General features: G+C 36.0%; 3 protein-coding genes across 3 annotated transcripts; 2 read left to right on the top strand and 1 right to left on the bottom strand.

The window, feature by feature from the left end:
* Positions 1–744: 744 nt before the first annotated feature.
* Positions 745–5,562, bottom strand: LOC124645965 (RNA-binding protein 39). Its single transcript, XM_047185960.1, has 8 exons — positions 5,409–5,562; positions 4,368–4,422; positions 3,239–3,318; positions 2,237–2,915; positions 1,892–2,158; positions 1,587–1,802; positions 1,234–1,358; positions 745–1,146 (listed from the first exon to the last, which is right to left on the bottom strand). Exons 2-8 carry the CDS (start codon positions 4,419–4,421, stop codon positions 858–860), a joined length of 1,710 nt encoding a protein of 569 aa, XP_047041916.1. The 5' UTR covers position 4,422; positions 5,409–5,562; the 3' UTR covers positions 745–857.
* A 1,544-nt stretch (positions 5,563–7,106) lies between these two features.
* Positions 7,107–9,174, top strand: LOC124646239 (protein CWC15 homolog). Its single transcript, XM_047186349.1, has 5 exons — positions 7,107–7,269; positions 7,440–7,584; positions 7,810–8,089; positions 8,240–8,344; positions 8,462–9,174. Exons 2-5 carry the CDS (start codon positions 7,454–7,456, stop codon positions 8,597–8,599), a joined length of 654 nt encoding a protein of 217 aa, XP_047042305.1. The 5' UTR covers positions 7,107–7,269; positions 7,440–7,453; the 3' UTR covers positions 8,600–9,174.
* Positions 9,175–12,822: 3,648 nt separating this feature from the next.
* On the top strand, positions 12,823–19,717 carry LOC124646178 (protein 60A). Its single transcript, XM_047186263.1, has 7 exons — positions 12,823–13,528; positions 16,099–16,288; positions 16,799–16,953; positions 17,771–17,971; positions 18,734–18,807; positions 19,035–19,169; positions 19,427–19,717. Exons 1-7 carry the CDS (start codon positions 13,156–13,158, stop codon positions 19,550–19,552), a joined length of 1,254 nt encoding a protein of 417 aa, XP_047042219.1. The 5' UTR covers positions 12,823–13,155; the 3' UTR covers positions 19,553–19,717.
* The last annotated feature ends 4,116 nt before the right edge of the window (positions 19,718–23,833 follow it).

Here is a 23,833-nt window from a genome sequence, read left to right as displayed (position 1 = left end):
CTTTGCACGTACTTCTGCATGCGCAAGAGACTGAACGGATTTTGATCGAAACATAATATAATATGTAGCTTATACATCAGAGTAACATAATAGGCTAGGTACTTTTCATCTGTGTGCGGGTAGTAGTTATCTCAGGAAACGGGCGAAACTATTGGCGGAAGCTAGTAACTAATAGTAATGACATGCGGTTTAAAGCTCATATAAAAGCCACACTTTGTAAAAACGCATATTATAAATTAGAAGATTATATTCAAGATAAAAATGCTTGGAAACATGCTGGTCCTGCTCCATAGGACGCACTGACAGTATCAAATTTTAGCGAATTTAAAATTACACCCGCTAGTAAGATTGTGTTATTCTTTTGATTGTTTGTTTGTAACTTTGTACAAAAATATAAACTGATTTGTAAATGTGAACACCATGTAGCATTTTAATCTTTTTTATTATTATTTATTCTCATATTCTTTGTCTATTGTGATTCTACATGATCTTCGCATGTTATTATAGTATGTATCAATACATACAAGCTGTAATACCTATTATTTTTAAAAAGAGTAACCATGGAGTTTCTTGCCCGTTCTTCTCCATAGGAAGCTACTTTTGGAATGGGCAACTAGAATCAACTTTATTTATATTTTTTGACGTTCATAAGTGCTTGTGAAAGCCTAAATGAAATAAATGATTTGACTTTTTTGACTTTTTTTGACTTTTTTAAAATGCAGTAAATAAATTAAACTCATTAAATCTTTATATAATAATAATAACTTTATTATCTAGCATAGAATTAGGTCATCACTAGATATTATAATCAGTATACACTCACGACCAAAATTAAAATAAATGCTTATTGCTGTAGTTTATCGTTGTCGGGACGGCAACAACAGGGTAAGTGCTGTCATAGCATCAGGAAATAGAGAGTGGTAGTTGACAAGCGGCACGTACGCGGCTGTAATGACACGGCCTGCGAACCACCGCCCGTGCAGCGTGTTCACCGAAGCAACTGCTGTCGCTATCGTTGGACATTTACAGTACACATTTCCTTGTGGAGATGCTTTGTCTACATACACATGCAACACGCCACCATGCTTATTACATTCACTGATAACATCATCCCTAATTTCAATATCCCAGGTTGGATTTGTTTCTCTGAAAAAAAAGTCATATTTATTATCACTCTCCACAAGATCTTGAAATGACAAATATGTATCTACAAATATAATAGGAGACACTTACGAGGCCGGATCAAACATGTTATTGAGCATAAAACATTGGGTAGCTATTGGTGGCGCCACTTGTGGTTGCGGAGTTACCATTGCGGAACCCGCGCCCATCAACACTGATGCTGCAGCAGGAGGTATCTGAAATTAAAGTGAATTATAATACCCTTTTTAACTATTATTTGAAAATATAGTTATAATAATGCACATATGTGACCTTAATTGTAAGTTAAAAGGACAAAAATATTTCTTTTCTCACTATATTGTCGGCTATATGAGTTTTCTCCAGGTTCGGAGAGAGAGCTCCCCTGAGACGCGGGTGAAACCATGGGAAACAGCTTAAATAACATGAAATGATCTAGTTTATACCTGTAATCCAGTGCCTTCTGCGAGTTTGAACATTAGCTGTAAGCGTCCTGTTGCACCTAGGTCAATACCAGCACGGTCCAACTCATCTGCATCGAATCTAGTACTTGAACCGCCGTCAGTCCGTTCCGTCACATTACCGACTTTCATAGGTCGTCCAGCTAATTCAAAACCATTTAATTGTTCCATAGCTTTTTTCGCATCAGCAGCATGATGGAACTGTAAGGTTAATGTTGAGAATTTAATAATTAAATAATCTTCTGAACTATCAAGCTTATTGGAATGGACTAGTTTAAGACTAAACTTACCGTAAGAAATCCATAACCTTTGCTTTTGCCTGTTTCAGGGTCAGTCATAAGTTGAATATGATCAATTTTTCCGAAAGGTTCGAATATGCCGCGGAGCATGTCTTCTGTAATGTTAAAATGCAATGAACCAACATATAATCTTGTCGGTCCGTTACTGGTCTTTGGTGCTAAATTCGGCAATGTATTGCCTACCCTGTTCTTTTCTGCTTGTGTATGTTGCACTATGATAGGAACTCCAAGCAATTTTTGTCCAGTCAAACCAAGGGCCTGTAAATAAAATGATTTTAATAAGCAAATAGTTAATTAAATAAAAAAAGAACCTGTACTTCATTAAGATTTGCTTACCAAAGGTACTGATTCTGCGTCCTTGAATTCGATATAAGCTATGCCTTTAAATCTTCTGGTTTTGTTGCAAGTGATTAACCTTACATCCCTCACTTTGCCTACTGATGAGAAAAATTCTTCAAGATCTTTAGCTCGAATCCTCTGTGACAATTGCATACAAAAAACAGTGCGAAGATCCCTTTCTTCTGGAGGCAAGTCATCTAACTTAGGCTCGAGACCTCTAGACTTTGATCGGTATTCTTTGGCGGGGTCTCTTTCAATAGTCTTTTCTCTTTTGCTGTTGGAGGTGCGATCGCGACTGCTTCGATCACGTTCCCGACTACGTTCTTTATCCCTACTCCTTCGTTTATCTTTGTCGCGCTCACGTTCTTTGTCCTTATCCCGATCTTTATCCCTATTATGAGTTCGATCCTTATCTTTGTTGTTATCCTTGTCCCGATCCCGCTCGCGCTCTCCGCGATCGCGCTCCCGGTCGCGATCGCCACGGTCACGGTCGCGGTCGCCACGATCACGATCACGTTCCCGCTCACCACCGCGATCACGATCACGGTCGCGGTCCCGATCCCGTTCCTTCCGGTCTTTGTCCCTTTCACGATCCTTGTCTTTTCTGTCATCTCTATCTTTAGACCGACGTACGTCTCGATCTTTTGATCTTCTCCTGTCTCGTGATCGGCTACGTCTAGAAATAAAAAATGTACTATGATAAGAATGATATAAAAAAAAAATACAGCTAATAATTATGTATTATCTAAGTGACGATTTTAAAATGTACATAACATTTATTTAGATATGTTTACAAAACTTTGGGTTCTCTGTAATAGCAGTAATTACATTTTGTCAAAATACAATTTTCATCAACAATTTATTATGATACTTGTGCTAAGAATAGTATAAGTAAGGTCCTAATCGACTACAGAGTCATATTGAACAGCAAATTATTTTCTAGAACAGCTAAAAATTGAAATCTATCAATATCTACTGTACAAAATAATGTTGTCTTACCTTCGGCTCCCGTCGCGTTCTCTGTCTTTGTGCTTATCAGAATACTTGTCCGATCGATGCTTTGAAGAGGAAGTGTTATCCTGTCACACAAAGCACAAGGTAGAAGCAGCGCCACAGCAACACACGCCGAGTGAATAAATAAAAATTGCATTAGTTATTTCATAACATCAACATGGAGAACATTTGCAGTATTTCAACAATGGCATTTTGGTTAAAATGTCACTGATGAAACAACACAAATGCTGATGGTTTTTACTTTGCCTAGGCTACTGTTGACAGCTGGTATATTAACCAGCCAATGTTCATCCATGTCATGGTAGTCTCGCTGCCCTTTCTACACTTACCGTTCTTAAAACCACTGACAAAGGATGCACACAGCGCTAACATCACACAGGGATACTTCTGCAAAAGATTTACGACCCATCAGCTCATGGTCTTTTTTAAAAATTACGCTCTATGGATATCTTATTTTTGACATTGTAATTTAAAGTGATTCAATTCAAAATGTTAGGATGTGTTGAATTTGCAAATAATAAAAAATTAGGTAAGTATAGTAGTGGATACCTCTCTGTCTGTTCAGGTCGGTGAAGTATGCTCGACTATTACCACAAAGTTCTATAAATACAAGAAATGATTCTCAAATGTAATTTTGCTTTATTATTCTTACCAGATGCTGTTCAAAGATGTAATTAACTAGTTCTGAACTACAGAGATTTAAATCTCCCAAAAATATAGTTTATAACATCTTTAAACAGAGACAAGCCTAAAGTGACTTATACTTGCTTGTTTTTACAATACAACTTTTTTACATTATATAACTTCATACACATTATAAGAAAAATGAATAGCATGTAACATGGTATTTACACATCATTATAAATTGAAGTAAAATTGGTGAGTAATATTACACAATATTTTATAAATCAAATGATTAGGTACTGGGAACAATCAATTTGCTAAAGTTTTCTGCAGTGTATTGGAGATTTAAATTTACATTAGAAACTCAACAATGTCAGTAAAAGGATTTCATTAATTGTTACTGAACGTTTAATAAGAAGTCACCTAGATATTGACATGAGCTGTTTAATTGACTAACAAGATAGGATGAACAATAAAAATGTAAACTTACCGATTTATTATAAGGCGCCTCCAACATCGCTTCCACATCTAAATCTTCTGCCATGCTGAAATTAAAGTAAGAAAAATTCAATAAAATCTTTTTATAATCTATACTAATACATAAAGAGAAAGGATTTGATTGTTTGTACCGTAAAGGTAAGGAAACTATTGAGCGTACTCAAAAATTCTTCATTTGAAAAACTTCACTCTTCCCAGGTACCTAACTTAGACCATATTTAATCCTGGTATAGTAGTAGTTCGAAGTTCCCGCGGGCCGCGGGTGGAAACGTCTAATAACCAAGTGGTTGGTCTAACGATATTTTATGTAAGTACAATAATGACTGAATCTCATGTATTAGTTAGGCCTAGAATCCCTAAGTTTTCGACTGTCTAAGACATATGCATGTTGTGGTCTGTTGTATTATCCAAATTGTGATGCGAAACCTTGTTTCCTAGAAATTAACTGTTGACACAGAAAATTGCCTGTTATTATGTAAAAGGAACCGGAGTTGTCTTCATGTATGTCTAGTGCTTCATTATTATCGATATAATTTCTTTGCTCCTATGAGCAATAAGTAATCGGTAAAAACAGTAGTAGCTACAGCAGTTCCGAAAATAATTTGTGGACCATTTATAATATTTTGTAAAAAGTAAAAACTGAAGCAGTTAGCTTGTACTGTAACAATTGCTGGCCTTACTGAATATTCTAGAACATTCATCTAGTGCAAAAGCTTCAAGTTACTTGAATTTTATCAGGCTTTGCCGGGAAAAGATACAAAACCGAGATGGACTTCAATGATTTAACCAATCGGTCGTATTCTTACTTTTAAACTAGTAATTTACGCCGCTATCCAGGTTACAAATTACAGCGGTACATATATACCTTATTTATGTAACTTGAGTGAAAGTGATGAAGGAAAATTTAAAATGAGCACATGAGAGGTACAAAATGGCGTCTCTCAATATGGTTTGTTTGACGCGCCTCGTCGAGAGGTTGGTTTCAGTTTAACAATAATAATTTGATCAATTATGGTTATGTTAATACACCTACCTTGTATTTTTGATAGATATCAATTATTTTAAGGAGCACGGCACAAATACACAATTCTTTTGGGGATAATTGTTATTTTATTTCTTGTCCTGGCGCTAGGCATTGGACAAGCAGAAGCAAAATCGCACGTGGTGTTACCACTGCAGATAAATATTTTTCTTGAACGAATGAAGGTTTTTTTTTATTATTATTTCTTGTCCTAGCTGCTGCATGTACGTGTATTTAAAAAATAGAAAGTAAAAAAAAGTCAGTCAGATTCATAAGCATACATGTAATATACTAAACAAGATTTCGCACGGTCAAAATATATATTTACGAAAATACGAAAATAAACTCTATTCCAACGCAATGAGGTACTAAATTGGTTGCATAATACACAGAGGCAAATCCGAGCCGAGAGGGATAGTTAGAACGGAGGCCGTTTGTCTCTTTCTAACACCTTGCCAGCATAAAAAAATGTTGTGATCAACAGTTTTGTCTTCCCAAAAAAACAATTGAATCACTATTTACAGTTTATTTATTCACAATATATTTACATTAATTGAAAATAAAATAAAATAAACTTATATATATATATACAACTTAAAACTAATACATAAAATCACTGAATCACTTATATTTTTATCTTATTTTAACAATTGTAAGTTAACAAATTAATAACAATCGCATTAATTTATTTGTATTTATTCTTAAAACATAAATAACATAATTTTTTATTTTGCTTTTTTTATTTTCTAGCGGTAACCCTGAACATTCTTGGCGCGTAATATACGCGTAATCAGCATTTAAAATTTTGTATATATTTTTTGTACTAAATCAATTTAAACTATTAAAATGGTGAAAAAGTGTTGCGTTTATTTGTAGAAGTGAATCCTATGGTGTTTGCAATATATCGTTCCATAGGTTAGCTAATAATAACATTTTCGTAAATCAAACAACTAGGGTGCCCATGAATTCTTGTAATGAGTCAAAATATGGGTGATGGATTTTAAAACTGTTGTACTATTGTTATAGCTTCCCAAAACATGAAGAAAGGCGACATAAATGGCTCAGCAGTCTATATGTGAAGCAAAAATACAAAAAAAACAGTCTTCACTTCGAATCTTCCTGCTTTTATACTGCTAATTCCCGCTAATTATTAAAAGCCTATTTTAAGGTCACAAACTGCGTAAGTTAAAATTTCAATGCCAATCTGTGTTTAATAATCTCAGCAAATTCGGATTTGTCTCACATAGCTTAATCTCATAGTCACCCTATTAGAAAGGGACAGACGGCCTCGGTACTAACTGTTTCACTCGGCCTCGTTTTTTGGGAGGTGCGCAGTCCTGTTTACTATATTATGTCTATGTTCATAAGACGAATGTCCCAAAGACTTGGCATTTTTTTTTTGGTGTTAGCATTTGCATAAGCCCAGAAACGTCGCGTCGTAAGCAACAATGCCATTTATCGTTTTCTAGGAAACTATATTTTTTGTTCTCAGAAACCTCACATTAGATTGAAATTCAGCACGCACTGTAAACAGTCTCTGTAGTTCAGGATTTTTTAAATGTTTTTTTGAGAAATCGATCGTTGTCAAGGATGTTGGTTCGCGTCGGAGCGAGCGGAGGTGGCATGGAGGTGGTTCCTGGTTATTTACTTTATGCTGGTTCCATAAGTCCTTCGTTCCTGTAATGTTGTCAAACTAAAAAAACTGTCACTGTCAAATTATAATTTCTTATTTTCCTGTCCCGTCCGTGATTCGTCTTAATATTTTCATTCCATTTTGAGGAATATTGTGATTCTTGGAGTTTGTGAGTGAATATTGTGATCAATTTTGCAATTCTCTCACTTTTGCAGTAATTGACCAATTTAAGTTTCGAAGGTACGATGTAAAGTTATGTTAAGTTATGTATGTTATTCGGTTGCTTGATGCATTACAATACCTAGCATGTTGCCTTCTCGTTATCGAGACGCATAAACTTTCATTAATCTTTAAATTTAGCATTTTAATAACATGATTGTTTTCTTAAGCTAAATGTGTTTTGGTTTTAGATTAATCCGCAAATATGACAACAGCAGCAAGGCCTACTTTCGACCCAGCGAGGGGAGGGACGGGTCGTGGTGAAAAAGACCTGAGCGCAATATCTCGTCAATACTCCAGTCGAGATCTACCAGGACACACTAAGCTCAAATACAGGTATTTGTTATATTCAACTTTAACAGACTGATTTTGGAGTTCGCTATTTTGTTTCATAAATCCTACTGTTAAGAATGAACCTATGACCATTAACTGTCAATTGTTTTGACACTCTGATATTAAGACTTAAAAAATCAATAAAATTGTAATACCTGATAATAATTTATTAAGTAGTTAGTTGTTCTATTAAGTATTTTTAATTAACAAAGCATTCATTTCTCCCAGGGAACAAGGACAGGGCACCACTGATGAATTACGTTCAAGGGATTTCCGTAAAGAGTTAGACGATAGGGAAAAGGAAGGCAAAAGCTCGAGCACAAGAAGAACTACTGAACCTCTAACTAAGAGACCTAAAATTGACCAGGTGCCCGCAGCCAGCTTGGATGCTGACGATCCATTGGAAGGAGACTCGTCAGACTCGGACGACTCTGATGATGACACTGCAGCATTGCTAGCAGAGTTGAATAAAATTAAAAAGGAAAGAGCTATTGAACAAGCGAAAAAGGTATGCCCTTCATACACCTACATACTGATAATACTGCAGATTTGCCAAAAGCCTCGATGTTTATGATAATAATCTTTTTTTAATAAGGCAGTTTTATGTAATATAAGTCAGTTTATTGTTTACTAATTTATCATAATATTTATTTTTTAGGAGGCTGAAAGAAAGCAGGAGGAAGAAAGAATTCGTATGGAGAATATTCTGTCTGGAAATCCCTTACTGAATTATTCATCAGCAGGACAAAAAAATGATTTAAAGGTTAGGGATTTTTATTGTCTTAAGGTTGGCATAGTTCATGTTCACCTATGCAACCTACTTTGAGACTTTAATGACAAAAAAAGAAAATTAAATTAATTAATAATTTTATCATTACAGGTGAAAAGGCGATGGGATGATGATGTAGTGTTTAAAAACTGTGCCCGATCAGAGCCTGAGAAGAAAGGCAACACATTCATAAATGATTCTTTAAGATCAGAATTCCATAAGAAATTCATGGAAAAGTATGTAAAGTAGTGTCAGCCAATTACAATGTCAATTTGTACAATATTAATTTTATTCAGATGATTACAGTACACGTGTTAATCATAGCTGTTCATTTTGAGGTATTTTAATTGGCTAGCTAGGTGTGAAAATATTTTGTTTTTTTTATTATTTTAAATTACATTGCGTCTAATTAACATTACATGGGGCTAAGCTTACCAAGCACATATGGAGAAATCCTGGTTGATGTGGTTAGTGCTACAGTATGTTTCAATGTGAATACTAAGCGTGCTGATGTTGCATTGCTGCTATGCAGAATATCATAGAACTTGTCCAATATTGTATCCAAATCATAGACATCCTTTTTATAATTTAAATAACTTTCTAGAACTTTTGACTGGTTTTATTTGTTGTAAAAACAACACAACAACTTTTGTATGTTAAATACATATAGGTCATAAAGCAAAATGTGTTGCAATTATAATTATTGTACTTCTTTTTGTTTTTGTAACTTTCTACGAAATAAGTACTTTTATAAGATTTATGTAATAAGTATTAGTAAGTAAGTATTAAAATAAGTTCCATAATAAAAACAATTCTTAAGCTAATCTTTCTCTTTCATTTTACTTTCGCAATTTAATACCAATAAATTAATGGTCTTTAGATGAAGAGTTTCAGCCTAAAGACATTTGCTTACGCAGGCCGGAGCCGAGCCCCCGAAGCGTCTAGGCGAAACCTATGAAGCGCCTATTTTTTTCCCGACTACGCGCAGTGCAGGGGTGGGTAATATCTTTATCAGCCCATGGGTATTATGTATGTGTTTATGTTAGTTAGACATCCACACATTGGTCTTAAATTTAGACTGAACGTATCAATTTCAATAAAAGACGCGTCTATTGATTACTCATTACGGCGTGAATGACAGGATAGAAAATAGAAAAATCTAAATGAGTAAAATTAAGTTGGCGAACTACTATTTACCGAGAATTACATTTTAGGATATTAGTTAGGCAATCTATACTTATAATAAATCTGTAGAGAGGTCAATTCTGTACATTTAATATATGTATTTCCAAAATGACTATTAGGGGGTGATTAGTGATCGATACTGATGCCAAAAATACAATCAGTAAATTTTTTGTCTGTCTGTCGAAAACTACTTGACGGATTTCAACGAAACTTGGTACAATGATTCTTCGTACTTTTTCATCACGCTACGATCAATAGGAGCAGAGCAGTGAAGGTAAATGTTGGGGAAACGGGAGAAATTACTCCATTTTTTATACTTCTGTCGCGTGTGCAGCCTTAATGGTAAGAGCTACACAGAAACAATGTATGACGGAAATTATGTAAAAAATATACCATGACAGTATATGTCTATCTTTTATGGTTGGCTCACAATAACACGTTTAACTCTCGATAGCCTCTCTTTCCACAAAGTCCAAATCTAACGCGGACGAAGTCGCTGGCAGAAGCTGGTTTCAAATATTTCTCTGACGCTGCTGGAATTTTAATTCTTAAATGTGTTATTCGAATCTTTACGTTAATTTTTATCAAAATAACTGATCATGTAATATATTTTTTTATACAATTTTGAAAATTATTGTTGAAAATCAAATGTTATTTTTATATTTTTTTACCATTTAAAAAGTATTTTAATTATTTTTACAATTAAAATTAAAAACTATTCTAGTAACAAACTTCATTATCCTACCTAATCTACATATTTCCAAAATTAAAAAAGGAAATAAAAATTATGTACCAAAAAACTCATCCGCATCGTTGTCAGCGGGGATCGTGTCCAAAAGGCTGGCTGCATTGTCACGCTGAATGGCAATGCATATTATTTGACCGAAGTATTTTTATTTTTATTTTATTTTATTATGTTAGGGAAAAACAAACAACTGTACATTGTTTCTTATATCTAGGTTTACAATAAAATTAGGTTAACATACAGTCAACGACGTGTCCACATATTACAGTCGGATTAGGACATGCATACAAGTATGGATGAACAAACTTTATACTAATTTATATGGTGCGAGTGTGTTAACTAATTCTTTTTTAAATACAGTATGAGATAGAGCAAAAATATCTATATTTACAAAATGTTGGTTATACAACTTAACTAATCTATGTAGAGGCGCCCGCTCACCCGCATTTGTACGACAGGTAGTCGTAGCAAAGACCGGGTAAGCGCGTATTCCTCGTCTTATTACTGTTCGAGGCACGACATAACACAAATTATTTACAAGTTCAGGGCAATCAAACCTGTTATGTATCAGTCCACGGAGCATCATGGCTTGAAGTAAGAGACGCCTGGAGTGTAGCGTTAATAATTTAAATTTCTGCAGTGACTCATCATACGGCAGACGCCCCAACCGACACTTAAACTGTACAGCTTTCAGAAACTTGCGCTGAATTCTTTCCAATGCTTGGTCGTATTTTGCGTAATACGGGTCCCATATCATACACGCATACTCTACTTGTGGCCGTATCAAAAAGTTGAAAAGATGTAGATATGTGGCTGGTCGTTTGAAATTCGTAGAGGACCTCATAACAAGATTTTATATTTGAAAGGCTTTGGCTATAATTTTTTCGATGTGTAAATTAAGGTGGAGTTTGCTGTCTAAAACACCCCCAGGTCACAAATTTGAGTTTCCTTTTGAAGTAGTTCACCACAAAGATTATAATTATAGTTGATAGTTTGTTTGGTTTTGGTGAAAGGTACATGTTTACATTTTGTGATGCTTAATTCTAGCTTATTTTCAGTACAGTAGTTAGATAACCTATTAAGATCATCTTGAAGAAGGTAGCAGTCATTGATGGATGTAATTTTTTTAAATATCTTTAGGTCATCAGCATATAACAGAAAGTTACAATTCTTAAAACAGCTACAGATATCATTAATGTAAATGATGAACATTAAGGAGAAGTATAGGCCAGCCTTTTGGTCACGAATGGACTCCACTCAACGCTTGCTGATTTCTCGAAAGAGCCTGTGCACACTTGGGCCCCAGGGTCCCACGGTTTCAACCCCAAACGCACATAATTGCCTATTTACATATTTGCGCCGTTTGAGGTTTTCCCCGGCTGCAGCAGCTGCACCGACTCAGCTTGCCGTACCTACTGGGAAGGTGGGAAGGTGTAAGGGTGTCGACGTAGGTTGCGTCCGACACCAAAGACCTTCTCATCTTCCAAGGCATTATGGACATCCCGTCTGGTCTCTTGCCATCGTAACGTGCTAAGTCTTTGGGTTCTAAAACGGCTGGCACTCCGGCGGTGACAACCGCACGACGGATAATGTCATTAATACTGGCGTATCGTGCTATGCGATCTGCACTCTTGCTGCATTAAAGACCACGGTTCCGGTGACAGCGATGCGGAAATCCAGTGGGAGCGCCTAGGCTTTTGGTCATTGTTTTTATAGGCACTTTATTTATGGCGTTATAACCATTGCTATTATACCCCTTTCCTGCCGCAACGGCAAGGCAGATAAGAGCGCCAATTTTTCACTATCACCTGTGTGTGCCGCACACAGGCTTGGCCCCGGTGGCATGTTGCAAATGCCACCGAAATTTACGGAATATTTTTGTTAAGTAAGTACCTATGCATATCTGTTTACTCATTTCATCACAGAGGCAACTACTGGGTACAGCAGCCAAATAGCTATGAGGTGTCCTTTATTCAATAATACTTAATTGGGCCAATTCCATGTGGAATAAGTAGGTATTGTAGGTAATGTTGCAAGATACTTATTGTCTATCAAGACAAAGATGTTTAAGTATCTATTAATTAGTAGGTATTTTTTATAGAGGTATAAATTTCATAATACCATAAGTAGTATTCTGTAATTTGTCTGATAGCAGTTACCTAAATAAGCAAACCTACGTAAGCAGGTAGTCCTAAGGATAACTACAAATTTACTAAACAACAGGAAAACTTTAAATTAAAAATAGATCTGTGATGGAATGTGGCACACCACCCTTTTAATTGAGTAGGTTAAGCTGTTACGAAGGAATTAGTGCACCAAACAAATATAGATCAACTAGAAAAATCATGCCCTTATTATGATGGTGGTCAAATTGTTACACCTACCCGCCTGCGAATGTGATGACGAACAATCTAATAAAACATAACCCGTTTATACAGCGTGGTAAAAAAGGCATCTTCAGAAATTCTCAGCTATTTTCCGTAGGACCCACTTTTTGAAACCACGGAAAATGTTAGACACTACTTAGTTCTTGTGGGTCACTTTAAGGTTCAAGTCGTTTTCCTAAGAGGTATTATCATATCTATGCAAATCGTTGTATAATACCTTAGCGAGTGACGTGTTCTTGTTTGCATCGTACTTCGGTGCGGAGTATGAACTTATATATGCAGTCAGGCTGGCTGGACGTGTCCGGCTCAATGTTTAGTGTTTACGTTATTAAAACGGACGATGTGTGTAAGGCGAAGGCGGGGAGGAATGTGGCAAGTGCGGCGCCGGCGGCGGCGGCCTACCTTGAGTGGGCAGGTTCACCGGCTGGGCTCGCCGCGCGCCTCTACGCTCAGTTCTCGCCAGTCGAGTGAGCGCTCCGACAGCGAACATGGCTGGCCAGAAGACGGCATGTTTGTGCGCGTGTTTCATTTTGTTTACTGTTGCCATTGAGGCCACTCTCTCTGGATTGTACATCGATAATGGCGTTGATCAGACTGTTATTCATCACTCGATGACACGACACGAACGGATGGTTGTTGAACATGAAATCCTGGAGCTTTTAGGTCTCGGAGAGCGACCACGGCGAGCTGGAGCGCCTCCACTGGACCGTTCGGCGCCTAGTTTCTTGTTGGACGTATACAAGCAACTGGCTGAGGAACACGAGCAGGCCCGTCCTACTCGCAGCTCCGAGATGGCTCTCAGTGGTGATGAGCAACATGCCATCGACGAGAGCGACCTCATCATGACCTTTCAGAGCAAGAGTGAGTTTAATTAGCTAATATTTAGTCGTTTTTTGATATTTGCTCAACTTCATTTGTACTGGATGATAATGGAGCATATTTTAGCTGTCGTGTTGGAATACGATGTATAATTAAAATCCCGTTGTGTTTACCTACTTATGTGCCTATTTTTCTCACGAAAGTTGTTTTTAATTTAGGTGTTACTTATGACTTAGAATTATAATTTTCTCCTGTTGAACATAGTTTCGTTCTCTTGAGTGCAGAGGATACGCAGCCATCAAATAACTAATGATTCGTTTAATCGCTTAACGAGACAGTGCCGGTGAAATAAATTGTTTTAACTTAATGACACATGCTGTGAATGTTGGCCCTTTTATGTCCTCCGTAAACCTTTTGTTTTAGAGAAGGATACAAGAACATTCCATACAAACTACCTGGAGGTTCAGGTAAAAGATTAGTAGACAAAATTGTTGAGTCATCAATTTTTTAAACATTCTTGGTACTGTGGTATTGACAATTTAATTGTCTGGAGTGTGATTTGATCGGCGTCGGCTCTGGAACACAAAACTACGTTGTTTATTCATTTTACAAATAACTCGTGAAAATATGGGTATTTATCTACTTACTTAGGTACATTTATGGAAATTCAAGCAGTTTTTAGGCTCGTTTACCTAATCATAATTTTCAGAAAGTCGCAATATCGGTATGTAGGTACGTACTAGTTACTTACAGGGTTTAGAGACACAGCTAAGCGAAATAAATAGATGTATTTAAATGATATGTGTAATATTTATTTAATACATAAAAAAAAGTTTAATGAACCGTTAAAGACGATTTATTGTTTTTAACTTTCAATAATATGGGAAATGTTAATTTTCATGAGATAACACGAAGATTGATGTGAGAATATAATATTGTAAATTGTAACATAATATACGTGTCTGCTGGCTACCGGTTCTTTCTGGAATGCAATGCAGTGCTATCTATTCAAGGAAAATAATGAATGGCTCGTACATAAACAATATTGTTTTAAGTTACATAAGTTTATCTACTCATTATGTAAATACAATTTAGCTAGATCTTTGCAGTAGCTTTGTTTTTTGCATTCATCTAATTATAGAGTAGTATTTATTTCCCGCGGTTTCACTGGCATCCGGGGAGAACATCCTGTACCGAATAATGTAGCTTTCCATCAGTGAAAAAAAAATTAAATCGGTTCAATAGTGTCAGAGCATTTAGGGTATAAATTAAAAAAGTTTCCTCCTTATTTTATTACTCTATATTCACGCATTAATAGTTTTTGTCTAAATGTCCTTATATTTTGTTACAACTGTATCCTTGTTAATCTTTCTCGAAATCATTGACGGGTGCAATACAGTAATTACACAATTGTAAATATATGATACTATTGGTATTTCCACGCGAGCAGTTGACTTGCCTACTATTACTAGAGTGAGTTGTACCATTAAGCCATTTCACTAAAAAATAACCGCACAGTTAGTAAACTATAAGTCGGTGAAAATTCTTCTTACTGCGTTCCTACCTCCAATGGAAATACTCATAATATTATTGAAGACAGTTCTAATAATATTATGCCGATATTTTCTACGACGCCACCAGATTCTTCGATGTTCATGTGATTGTATTTGTTTAAATCTCATGAATAATCATAATTTCATAATGGCTTATGCATTATACATAATGCTGCTAACGTTAATAAAGTTAATATTTCTTATTTATTACATACACCTGTAGTTGGAGTCAAATTACAACCGGAATATTGGAACACCTGTTCACAATCCTTTTTAAATAGTAATTATCTTATAGAAAAATATATTTTTATGTCGTTACGTCAGTTTAGGTGTGGATGCATATAATTATATTTTTACCTTTTGATTCCATATGCCACATGCACACTTCTTAATGACAATTTACAAAAAAGGAAATTGCAGCCTATTAATAAATACTTGCAAGTACCTATGACTTATCGATTTGCGAAAGGACCTGATTTATCTCTTTATACTTTTTCTGTTTTCACTGTATGAATGTTAAATCTACCTATGTATAGTTCAATACTATCTAGTCTAATTATCTAGATTCGGAGATAAATAAAAAAAGCTCTAAATTTTTAATTTCCGCAAGTTGTTTAACATAGTTTTATCTGTTGTTATCATATTTCGTAGCCAGCCGTAGCGCCTCGTAGCAGCGGACCTAATAATTACGTTCAAAAACAATCAAATTGCCCTAATTATTTTATATTTTAAATTTCCTAAATTAAGCTACTTACTACTAAGACATGCGACATGCGCATGACAAAATGTCTAGTCCATAATTAAGTAGACAGGTATGTTAGGTAGTTTTGTGATCGGGCATGGATAGTTCCGTAAAAAATTACGTGGTACAAAGTATACCTAATATCTCAATGCTCATTACACCTAAGAGTACGGTCATTATATCATCATCTCCACAGCCTTTTCCCAACTATGTCGTATGGGTCGAATTCATTATAGTGCAATTTAAGTTCTACAAGGGAACCTACATATTTAAATTGTACCAAGTACCGATAACAATTCTTCATTATATAATTCCAGGACATCACCTGGGTGCACTTCGCCACGGTCACGGGCGACACGTCTGGTTCGAGGTGACCGGCGCCCCGGGAGATGCGTCCGCGCTGATGACGGCTGAGCTGCGTCTGCACCAGGCGCCTACGCATACAGAAGACCCCACTGCACTCTATACTGTGGTCGCACACAGAGTCATTAGTGTCGACAATATGGGGTAAGTCTGAAACCCCGTATTCGTGGTAAACTTCCGTTTATAAACAAAGTTGCATCAACATGTTGCTGAGTTGCTGGCAATATGTTGCTGACAATACTGCGTGTTGCAGGGTAAATAATAATAGGGAAAGTACTCGCTTCCACCAACATTATTTTTGCTCATGAACAATGTTGCCGAGCTCATGTTTACCACGAATACGGGGCTTAATTTTAGGTACCTATGGAAAAATACATATGGAAATCTTCTTATCTCAGAAATTATGTTCCCAACCGTAGTTTTGCCAGAAGTGTATTTTTACTGTACTTTAGATCTATTGTTATTGGCCCTGCATAACCACATTGCTTAAAAGGCTTCCTTTAATTTTGAATACACCTTTTGTTAAAATTCTAAAACCTGTTTAAAATTTTAAGAAATGAAGAAGCGGTGTGGCGGCGCCAAGATGCTATAAAGTTTTGTGTAGCTTGTAACCTCATCCGCATCTATAAAAAACCTTTTTGTTTTGGCTTCCAGGAGCTTGCAAATGGAGAAAGTAGCGGCGGTAAACACAAGCGCAGGCGCAGAGGGCTGGTTGGAATTGAACGTCACGAGCGCACTGGGGGTGTGGCTCTCTTCACCCGCTGATAACAGAGGATTTTTTATTACGCTACATCCTCACTCACAGCCTGGTAATATTTTGACTTAGTAATTGATAAAGCCACTTTTTTCCCTAAATATCCTCTTCCTCCGAGCCTTTTTCCCAAACTATGTTGGGGTCGGCTTCCAGTGTAACCGGATGTAGCTGAGTACCAGTGCCTTACAAGGAGCGACTGCCCTATCTCAACCCCTCAACCCAGTTATCCGGGCAACCTAATGCCCCTTGGTTAGACTGCTGTCAGACTAACTGGCTTCTGACTACCCGTAACGACTGCCAAGGATGTTCAATGACAGCCGGGACCTACAGTTTAACGTGCCATGCGAAACACAGTCATTAGTGTCACTTAGAAAGTACATACAAACCTTGGAATCGAACCCGCGCCCTCATACTCGAGAGGTTGGTTCTTTGCCTACTAGGCCACCACGACTTTTTCCCAAAATATGTAAGTAACATAATTTTTCGAAAACCCCCTTGAATAACACATGGTGTATAAGTATTTGAGCAATTGGATCGGTAATATCAAAATTAATTCGCTATAATTAGACAGTGAGTACGTATCTAAGAAAATGTTGATGTAGGTTCAGATTAACAAGAGAACAAACAAATTGCTAAGCCCATCGAGAAGCCCACGACTTTGAAATCGTTGTTGTGGCGAGAAACTAAATCTCTGATTGTTTTTAATTAAAGTCTGTTAACTCAAGTAAGTGAACATTTATAAAATAAGTAAGAACTCATTCAGAATGTTATCATTGGATTTGTATAAAGCTTGTTTTAGTTTTTATGATCAACTTCGTCGATTATTTATTAAAATATATAGAATATTAAAGAAATTATTAAATTATTTCTAGAACGCCACGTGAAGCCTGAAGAGATAGGTTTGGAAGAACCTAGAGGGGTTATTGTAGAGGGGAAGCAGCCATTTTTAGTGGCATTTTTCAAGAACGGTCCCAAGCTCGGGGGCGCAGACGCAGGCGCGAGGCGAAAACGAGAAGCGAGGCGCTGGCGCTCACACGGATATTCTGAGAACTATCTCAGGAATCCACTCACAGGTTAGTTTTAATTCTGTTTAAATCACATTAGCCGTTTACGATCTTCTCTTAAGTCGCTTACAAGTTACAAAACTTTACGATACCTATCCCATTTTAATTTTTGTGTCCCGATGGCGATGTTTTTAAATGATGAGGCAGTTTATTTATAACAGTTAAAGTCCTGTACTTATTTTAGTTGATTTCGGAGAATAGATTTATGTAGGAAATACAACGAAGTGCTTTGGGAAAATGTATTGTCCTTGCGCTTTGCTTGGCTCATCTTGGCGGGGCATTGCCGTGCCCACATACGCGACATGGTAAAAGATGAAAATATTATCCTAGTTAACTACTTGAATAAAGCCTTGCTGTAGCTTTGATGATCGGAGTCTGGTCTAGTGTTCGGCGATCTTGCGAGCGAAACTTGATTTATGAGCAAGAACATGAAATAGATAAAATAACAGGTATTAATTCCGTAGTTTCATGAATCTTTATGAATTTACGAAATCCTAGTTTTCCCGTTAATTTTCCTCACGTCATCTTCGCTACGTGACCATTGATAACAAGCTCCTACAGTTACGCGGAACGGATGACTAATATTAGGAATAGGTACCTATATCAAACTAATCTGATGCGAATGATGCGTACATTTGGTTCCGTTATCCGTCTTATCATGAGTGACTAGCGCTGGACTATTGTTACTCATATGTTTAAAAATATAATTGAGAAATATCTATAAAGATAATATATTTACACCTATATCCTAATGTTTTATGGCCGTTTCAGATACGTCGCACTGGACGACGAGAAGCTGTGAGATACAAACTCTTTACGTTAGTTTTAAGGATTTGGAATGGCAGGTCAGTTTTCACTTGTTTTTGTATTGAGGTACTTTTTTATCATCTGATTTTCTTATTTGTAGAAAATATTGGTAGATTTTTTAAATAATTGCATCAGTTTTTGCAATATGGAACATACATTCATCATAGGATAAGAAATCATAGTTCAATGATTCATAATTATGATTTTCAGTATTTCATATTTAAAAGTTCTTATAAGTCGTATGTAAGTATTGGATATGTTACAGGATTGGATCATAGCTCCAGATGGGTATGGAGCGTTTTATTGCAGTGGCGAATGCAATTTCCCTCTGAATGCGCACAAGAACGCCACAAACCATGCCATAGTGCAAACACTTGTACATCTACTTAATCCAACTAAGGTGAGAGCTATTCGTAAACTTGACGATATATAGGTATACCTATATCAATATTTGTTTTGAGTTAACTTCTGAATCATTGGCTACAAAATTAAGTATCGCAATTGGGGTTTTGACATTCCATGGCCCAACAAATGGTAAAAAAAGTATACTCGACTAAGCAGAGTTCTTTTTTCGTTTAAAATGAGTGTTAGAAGTACGGTTGCTACTAACGGGGCTACCGCACAAATTATTAATAGCAATCATTTTACTTATTTCAGGTGCCAAAACCATCGTGTGCGCCGATCAAGTTGTCGCCGATATCAGTGCTGTACTACACAGATGACTCCAACGTCATCCTTCGTAAATATAAGAACATGGTGGTGAAAAGCTGCGGCTGTCATTGATCGCCACACGACGTATTCAAAACACTAGTCCCCCAACAATACTTTACGCTTCACACAAATATACGAAGCTTTACTCATAATTAGTATTAAGTTTGTGTATTATTAAGTAAATGCCTGTCTGATCTGATTTTTATAAATAAATGAAGAAATACAATTTTATAAAAAGTATTTTTTTTTTTGCGTCCCCAAAAATAATAGGACCTTTCCCGTAATCAAGTTAGCATATAAAAGTAACCAGAAAAGAAATTACCAGGATTTAAATGAATATGAGTATATAATACAAGTAAGTTTTTTTCATGTTTGAGGTTTTTATATTATGAAGCAGTCTATCTATACTTATATAATAAACGATTTGAAAAGAATATGACTGTTGGAAAGTTGAACTACCCCAGAGTAACATATTCCATATTTCGTCCGAGAACGTGAAAGAACTTACACCGGACGCGGGTGAAACCGTGGGGCGCTAGAATCATATAAAACGTTTTATTATATAACTGAACTACCTAACTGGATCAAATAAAATACTTACCTACTGTCACAAAAAAAGCTATTACTAATTGTAAAACGAAACTTAAGATCCCCTTTTGGGCTGGTGACAAAATTAACATTTTTATAACTGCGTCATTCATTCGCTCGTTCATTCGAAAGAATGTAAATGTGATGTTTTGTTCACTCTGTAAGAAACAGTTACGTGTATTACTTCATTTTTAGGATTGAGAAGATTTAGGAACTTAAGAATCCTGATGACTTATTAGATAGAATTGTCAGAAGCTTTATCTTCAAAATCGGAGAGACAGAATAGAGAACTTACGCTTTTAAAATGTTAAGTATATAGTAGGTAGAGATTCTTTAGGTGAAAAGTCGCGGTGGCCTAGTGGGCAAAGAACCAACCTCTCGAGTATGAGGGCGCGGTTTCGATTCCAGGTCAGGCAAGTACCCATGCAACTTTTTCTAAGTTTGTATGTACTCTCTAAGTATATCTTAGACACCAATGACTGTATTTCGGATGGCACGTTAAACTGTAGGTCCCGGCTGTCATTGAACATCCTTGGTAGTCGTTACGGGTAGTCAGAAGCCAGTAAGTCTGACACCAGTCTAACTAACCAAAGGGTATTGGGTTGCCCGGGTAACTGTGTTGAGGGGGTCAGATAGGGCAGTCGCTCCTTGTAAAGCACTGGTACCTACTCAGCTACATCCGTTTAGACTGGAAGCCGACCCCAACATAGTTGGGAAAATGGCTCGGAGGATGAGGTAGAGATTCTTCAGTGGTGATTGATATACCTACATAAGTTCTGACGATTGACGTTTAGTTTCTAAGTTTTAGGTCGTTCTTTTAATTGTGAATGGGAAAAAGGAATGGTTTTTGAATTATGGGGGGAACTTCTTTCCGTACCCAGATAAAATATATGATACTAGCTTCAACACTGTAAAATAATTTTTCAAATCAGTTCAGTAGTTTTGGATAAGGATACAGAAATTTGGATAATTCTACAGAGATTTCTTGTTGGCTGAGTCGAACTCTCGCTTGACCGGCTCTTAGAAAAACAGGTACTTTCTAATATAATTACAAGCCTTTTATAACGAACCTACTCACAGAACCCTTGGGCCTGTGGCCCTCAGCTGGGAGAGTCCGCATTTGCCCGTTTTATAATGTAGTCGATGAACTTTATAGCTTTGATATATATTCGATTAGCACGGCACGTTACTAATGCCGCCCCGAGAGTCTCGAACGTCTGTGCAATTGCTAATGAAACTGCCATAGCAGCGGTCTCTTTGTTATGCTTGATTTTAATATTCAGAAGATCAGTTCCGTTCTACACGTGTTGTTATGTACTTTAGTTGTTCAATCATTACCATATATATTATTAAATCATTCTTTGTTTTTATGGCCGGTAAACATGTATCATCAATATACATATACCTATAATATAGAGCAATATATTAAATGAGTCTGTATATCTAGATGATTGTAATTTATCCCTGTCTATTTTTTATGATATTTTTAGTTTGTCGAGCAAAACGCACAAATAACATGTACAGGTAATTTTGTAGAATCCACAGTTAAGTTAGGTAATTCATAGCCATATTAATACGACCATTTTCATTCGACTTCTGACATAATGAGTTCTTTAAAAATATTTAACAATGGTCGTATTGTATGTTTTTGCTTATTTACGCTCACATTTAATATCTAACACTTACTTTCTTTATATTAGACGGTTTGCTTCATGTAACATGACTTCTAGGAATCCAGTATTTAACATTTGTGTTGGTAGTAAATCAGTTTATAGATAAGAGTATCAATATAATTGTTTGTTGTCATTTACAACAACTCTGCCGTTGCAAGGCTTGCGACGATAACTGCATAGCGTAAACAACGTAAGATAGCTAATAAGTTATTGCAGAAAGTAAACAATTGGCTCATCGGAGAATACTTAGGTACATGAAAGATATTTACTGTACCCTGTTGCATTATTCTTTATGTAGGGTCGGCTTGTGTATTTATTAAGTCAATGAACTTATAAAGTCCCTACACTAAGTATAGTAGGGACTTTGGTTCCTATAATATCAGGAATTATTGTACAAAATAATAGCAAGGGGTTTTATTCAATAACGAGGCCTATTGTGTGCTTTATTTATCTTCGTTTGTGCAGATTTCTGTCAAACTGGCAACTGATTTTTGCGAAAAATATAGAGGCTGATTTAGTTAAGGATCATTTAGTTTTTACCTTTGCCTCAGTATTTAACCAGTAATAGGTTTTTGAGTACCTTCGTCGGCGGCTTATAGGATACTAAATAGATAACCCGCCAAATAAATAAATAAATAAAGATGCTCTGTAACCTGTCCTTAATCTGCCTTGTGCCTGAGTGAAATATTTACACATGGAACTTTATAAATATTCGGAAATTATGCGAATTCAGTACAGTTATGTGAAATAAAAAATCAAATTGTAAAAATATTCGAAGTAAAATTTTAATTGAATAGCCTGTTTAACTTGATACTCCTTGAGCCAGCGACTGCCAGATCTTCGTTATTTTATAAAAGCTGAAATTTTGTCTAGCACTAGCACTCGCTGACTCTCGATCTAGTAGATACATACATACTTATAAAATATCCTTTTTATTAAGTGCATTGCAGTACCTATGATTGGTGCTGATTGGGTACTTTACCCACATCCCTAGCAAGTTGTGTGAATCATTAGGTACTCTAATGCTTCCTAGGCCTGGCACTCGACCTAGGTCCTCGCAACGCAAAACGTCTTCATTTAAAATGGCAGAGAAAACTAGATGGATAAGTGTATTTTACCTTTTTCTCTTCCATGTTTTGTAGGTATTTGACGAAGGTCCTTGAAGGGTATCAAACAAATTCAATTGTGAAACTATTTGTTCGCTACAAATAAAGGGTCGAAACCGAGGTCCTGAATTCAAGGTAGATATACATTTCTCATCCACAATGCTATACATACATGAATGTCTGCCTGCACAGAAAAATTGGGGAAAATGTACTTTTATCAGGCGTTAACGTATGTTTATTAAGTACTAGGTACTTATGTGTATTCTGCTTATTTGATTTTCCACCAGAAAACCGCGATTTGAAAACTTTTGCTTTAGTCTAGAAAAGCCTATAATAGGATAACAATGCGATATGTGAACGCTACTTTTATTAGGTGAGACGCGAAAGAATTGGATTGCATATAAAAATGCCTACGTAAAATATGTATTTGGGTTACAGAAAGTAGGTAACAAAAATAATCAGTAAAAGGTATATTGTTCTGGTTTCGTCGAGGTAAGCTTGTTTCATTCGAAATTATGTAATTCTCGAATTATGACTTAAATTAAGTCTTATACTTTTGTACAAAAAAAAGTACGTAATAACAATTGTAATATAATTTATTAAATCAATCGGCATCTCATTTTTTTATGTAAAATAATATGTTGTATAGATACATTTCCTGATATGGATGATGGTTTCATTTCATCATTTCGCTTGCGAGGTGCAAATTACCGATTTATGTGAGTTTTTGTAGAATGAAAATGGTAAAAATTCTAGAGAGAGAGAGAGAGAGAGAGAGATGTAAGATACTTTCAATATGGGTTTCAGAAGTATTTTCCTCTAAACTCGGGCAAAACCATTGAAAACTGCTTGTTACTATAATATTTTGTTCATTGTTATTCAAACTACTTGATCGATGTTAGTGATATTCTTACTACGAATTGCACTTAATGAAAACTTTGGTAGACTAATTCATTTGCAGTCTCTACGGATTTGCAATATGCATG

This window comes from Helicoverpa zea, chromosome 3, assembly GCF_022581195.2.
Source record: "Helicoverpa zea isolate HzStark_Cry1AcR chromosome 3, ilHelZeax1.1, whole genome shotgun sequence".
Lineage (NCBI taxonomy): Eukaryota > Metazoa > Arthropoda > Insecta > Lepidoptera > Noctuidae > Helicoverpa > Helicoverpa zea.
Note: the sequence above shows the minus strand (reverse complement) of the source record. Positions and strands in the feature narration are given on the sequence as shown.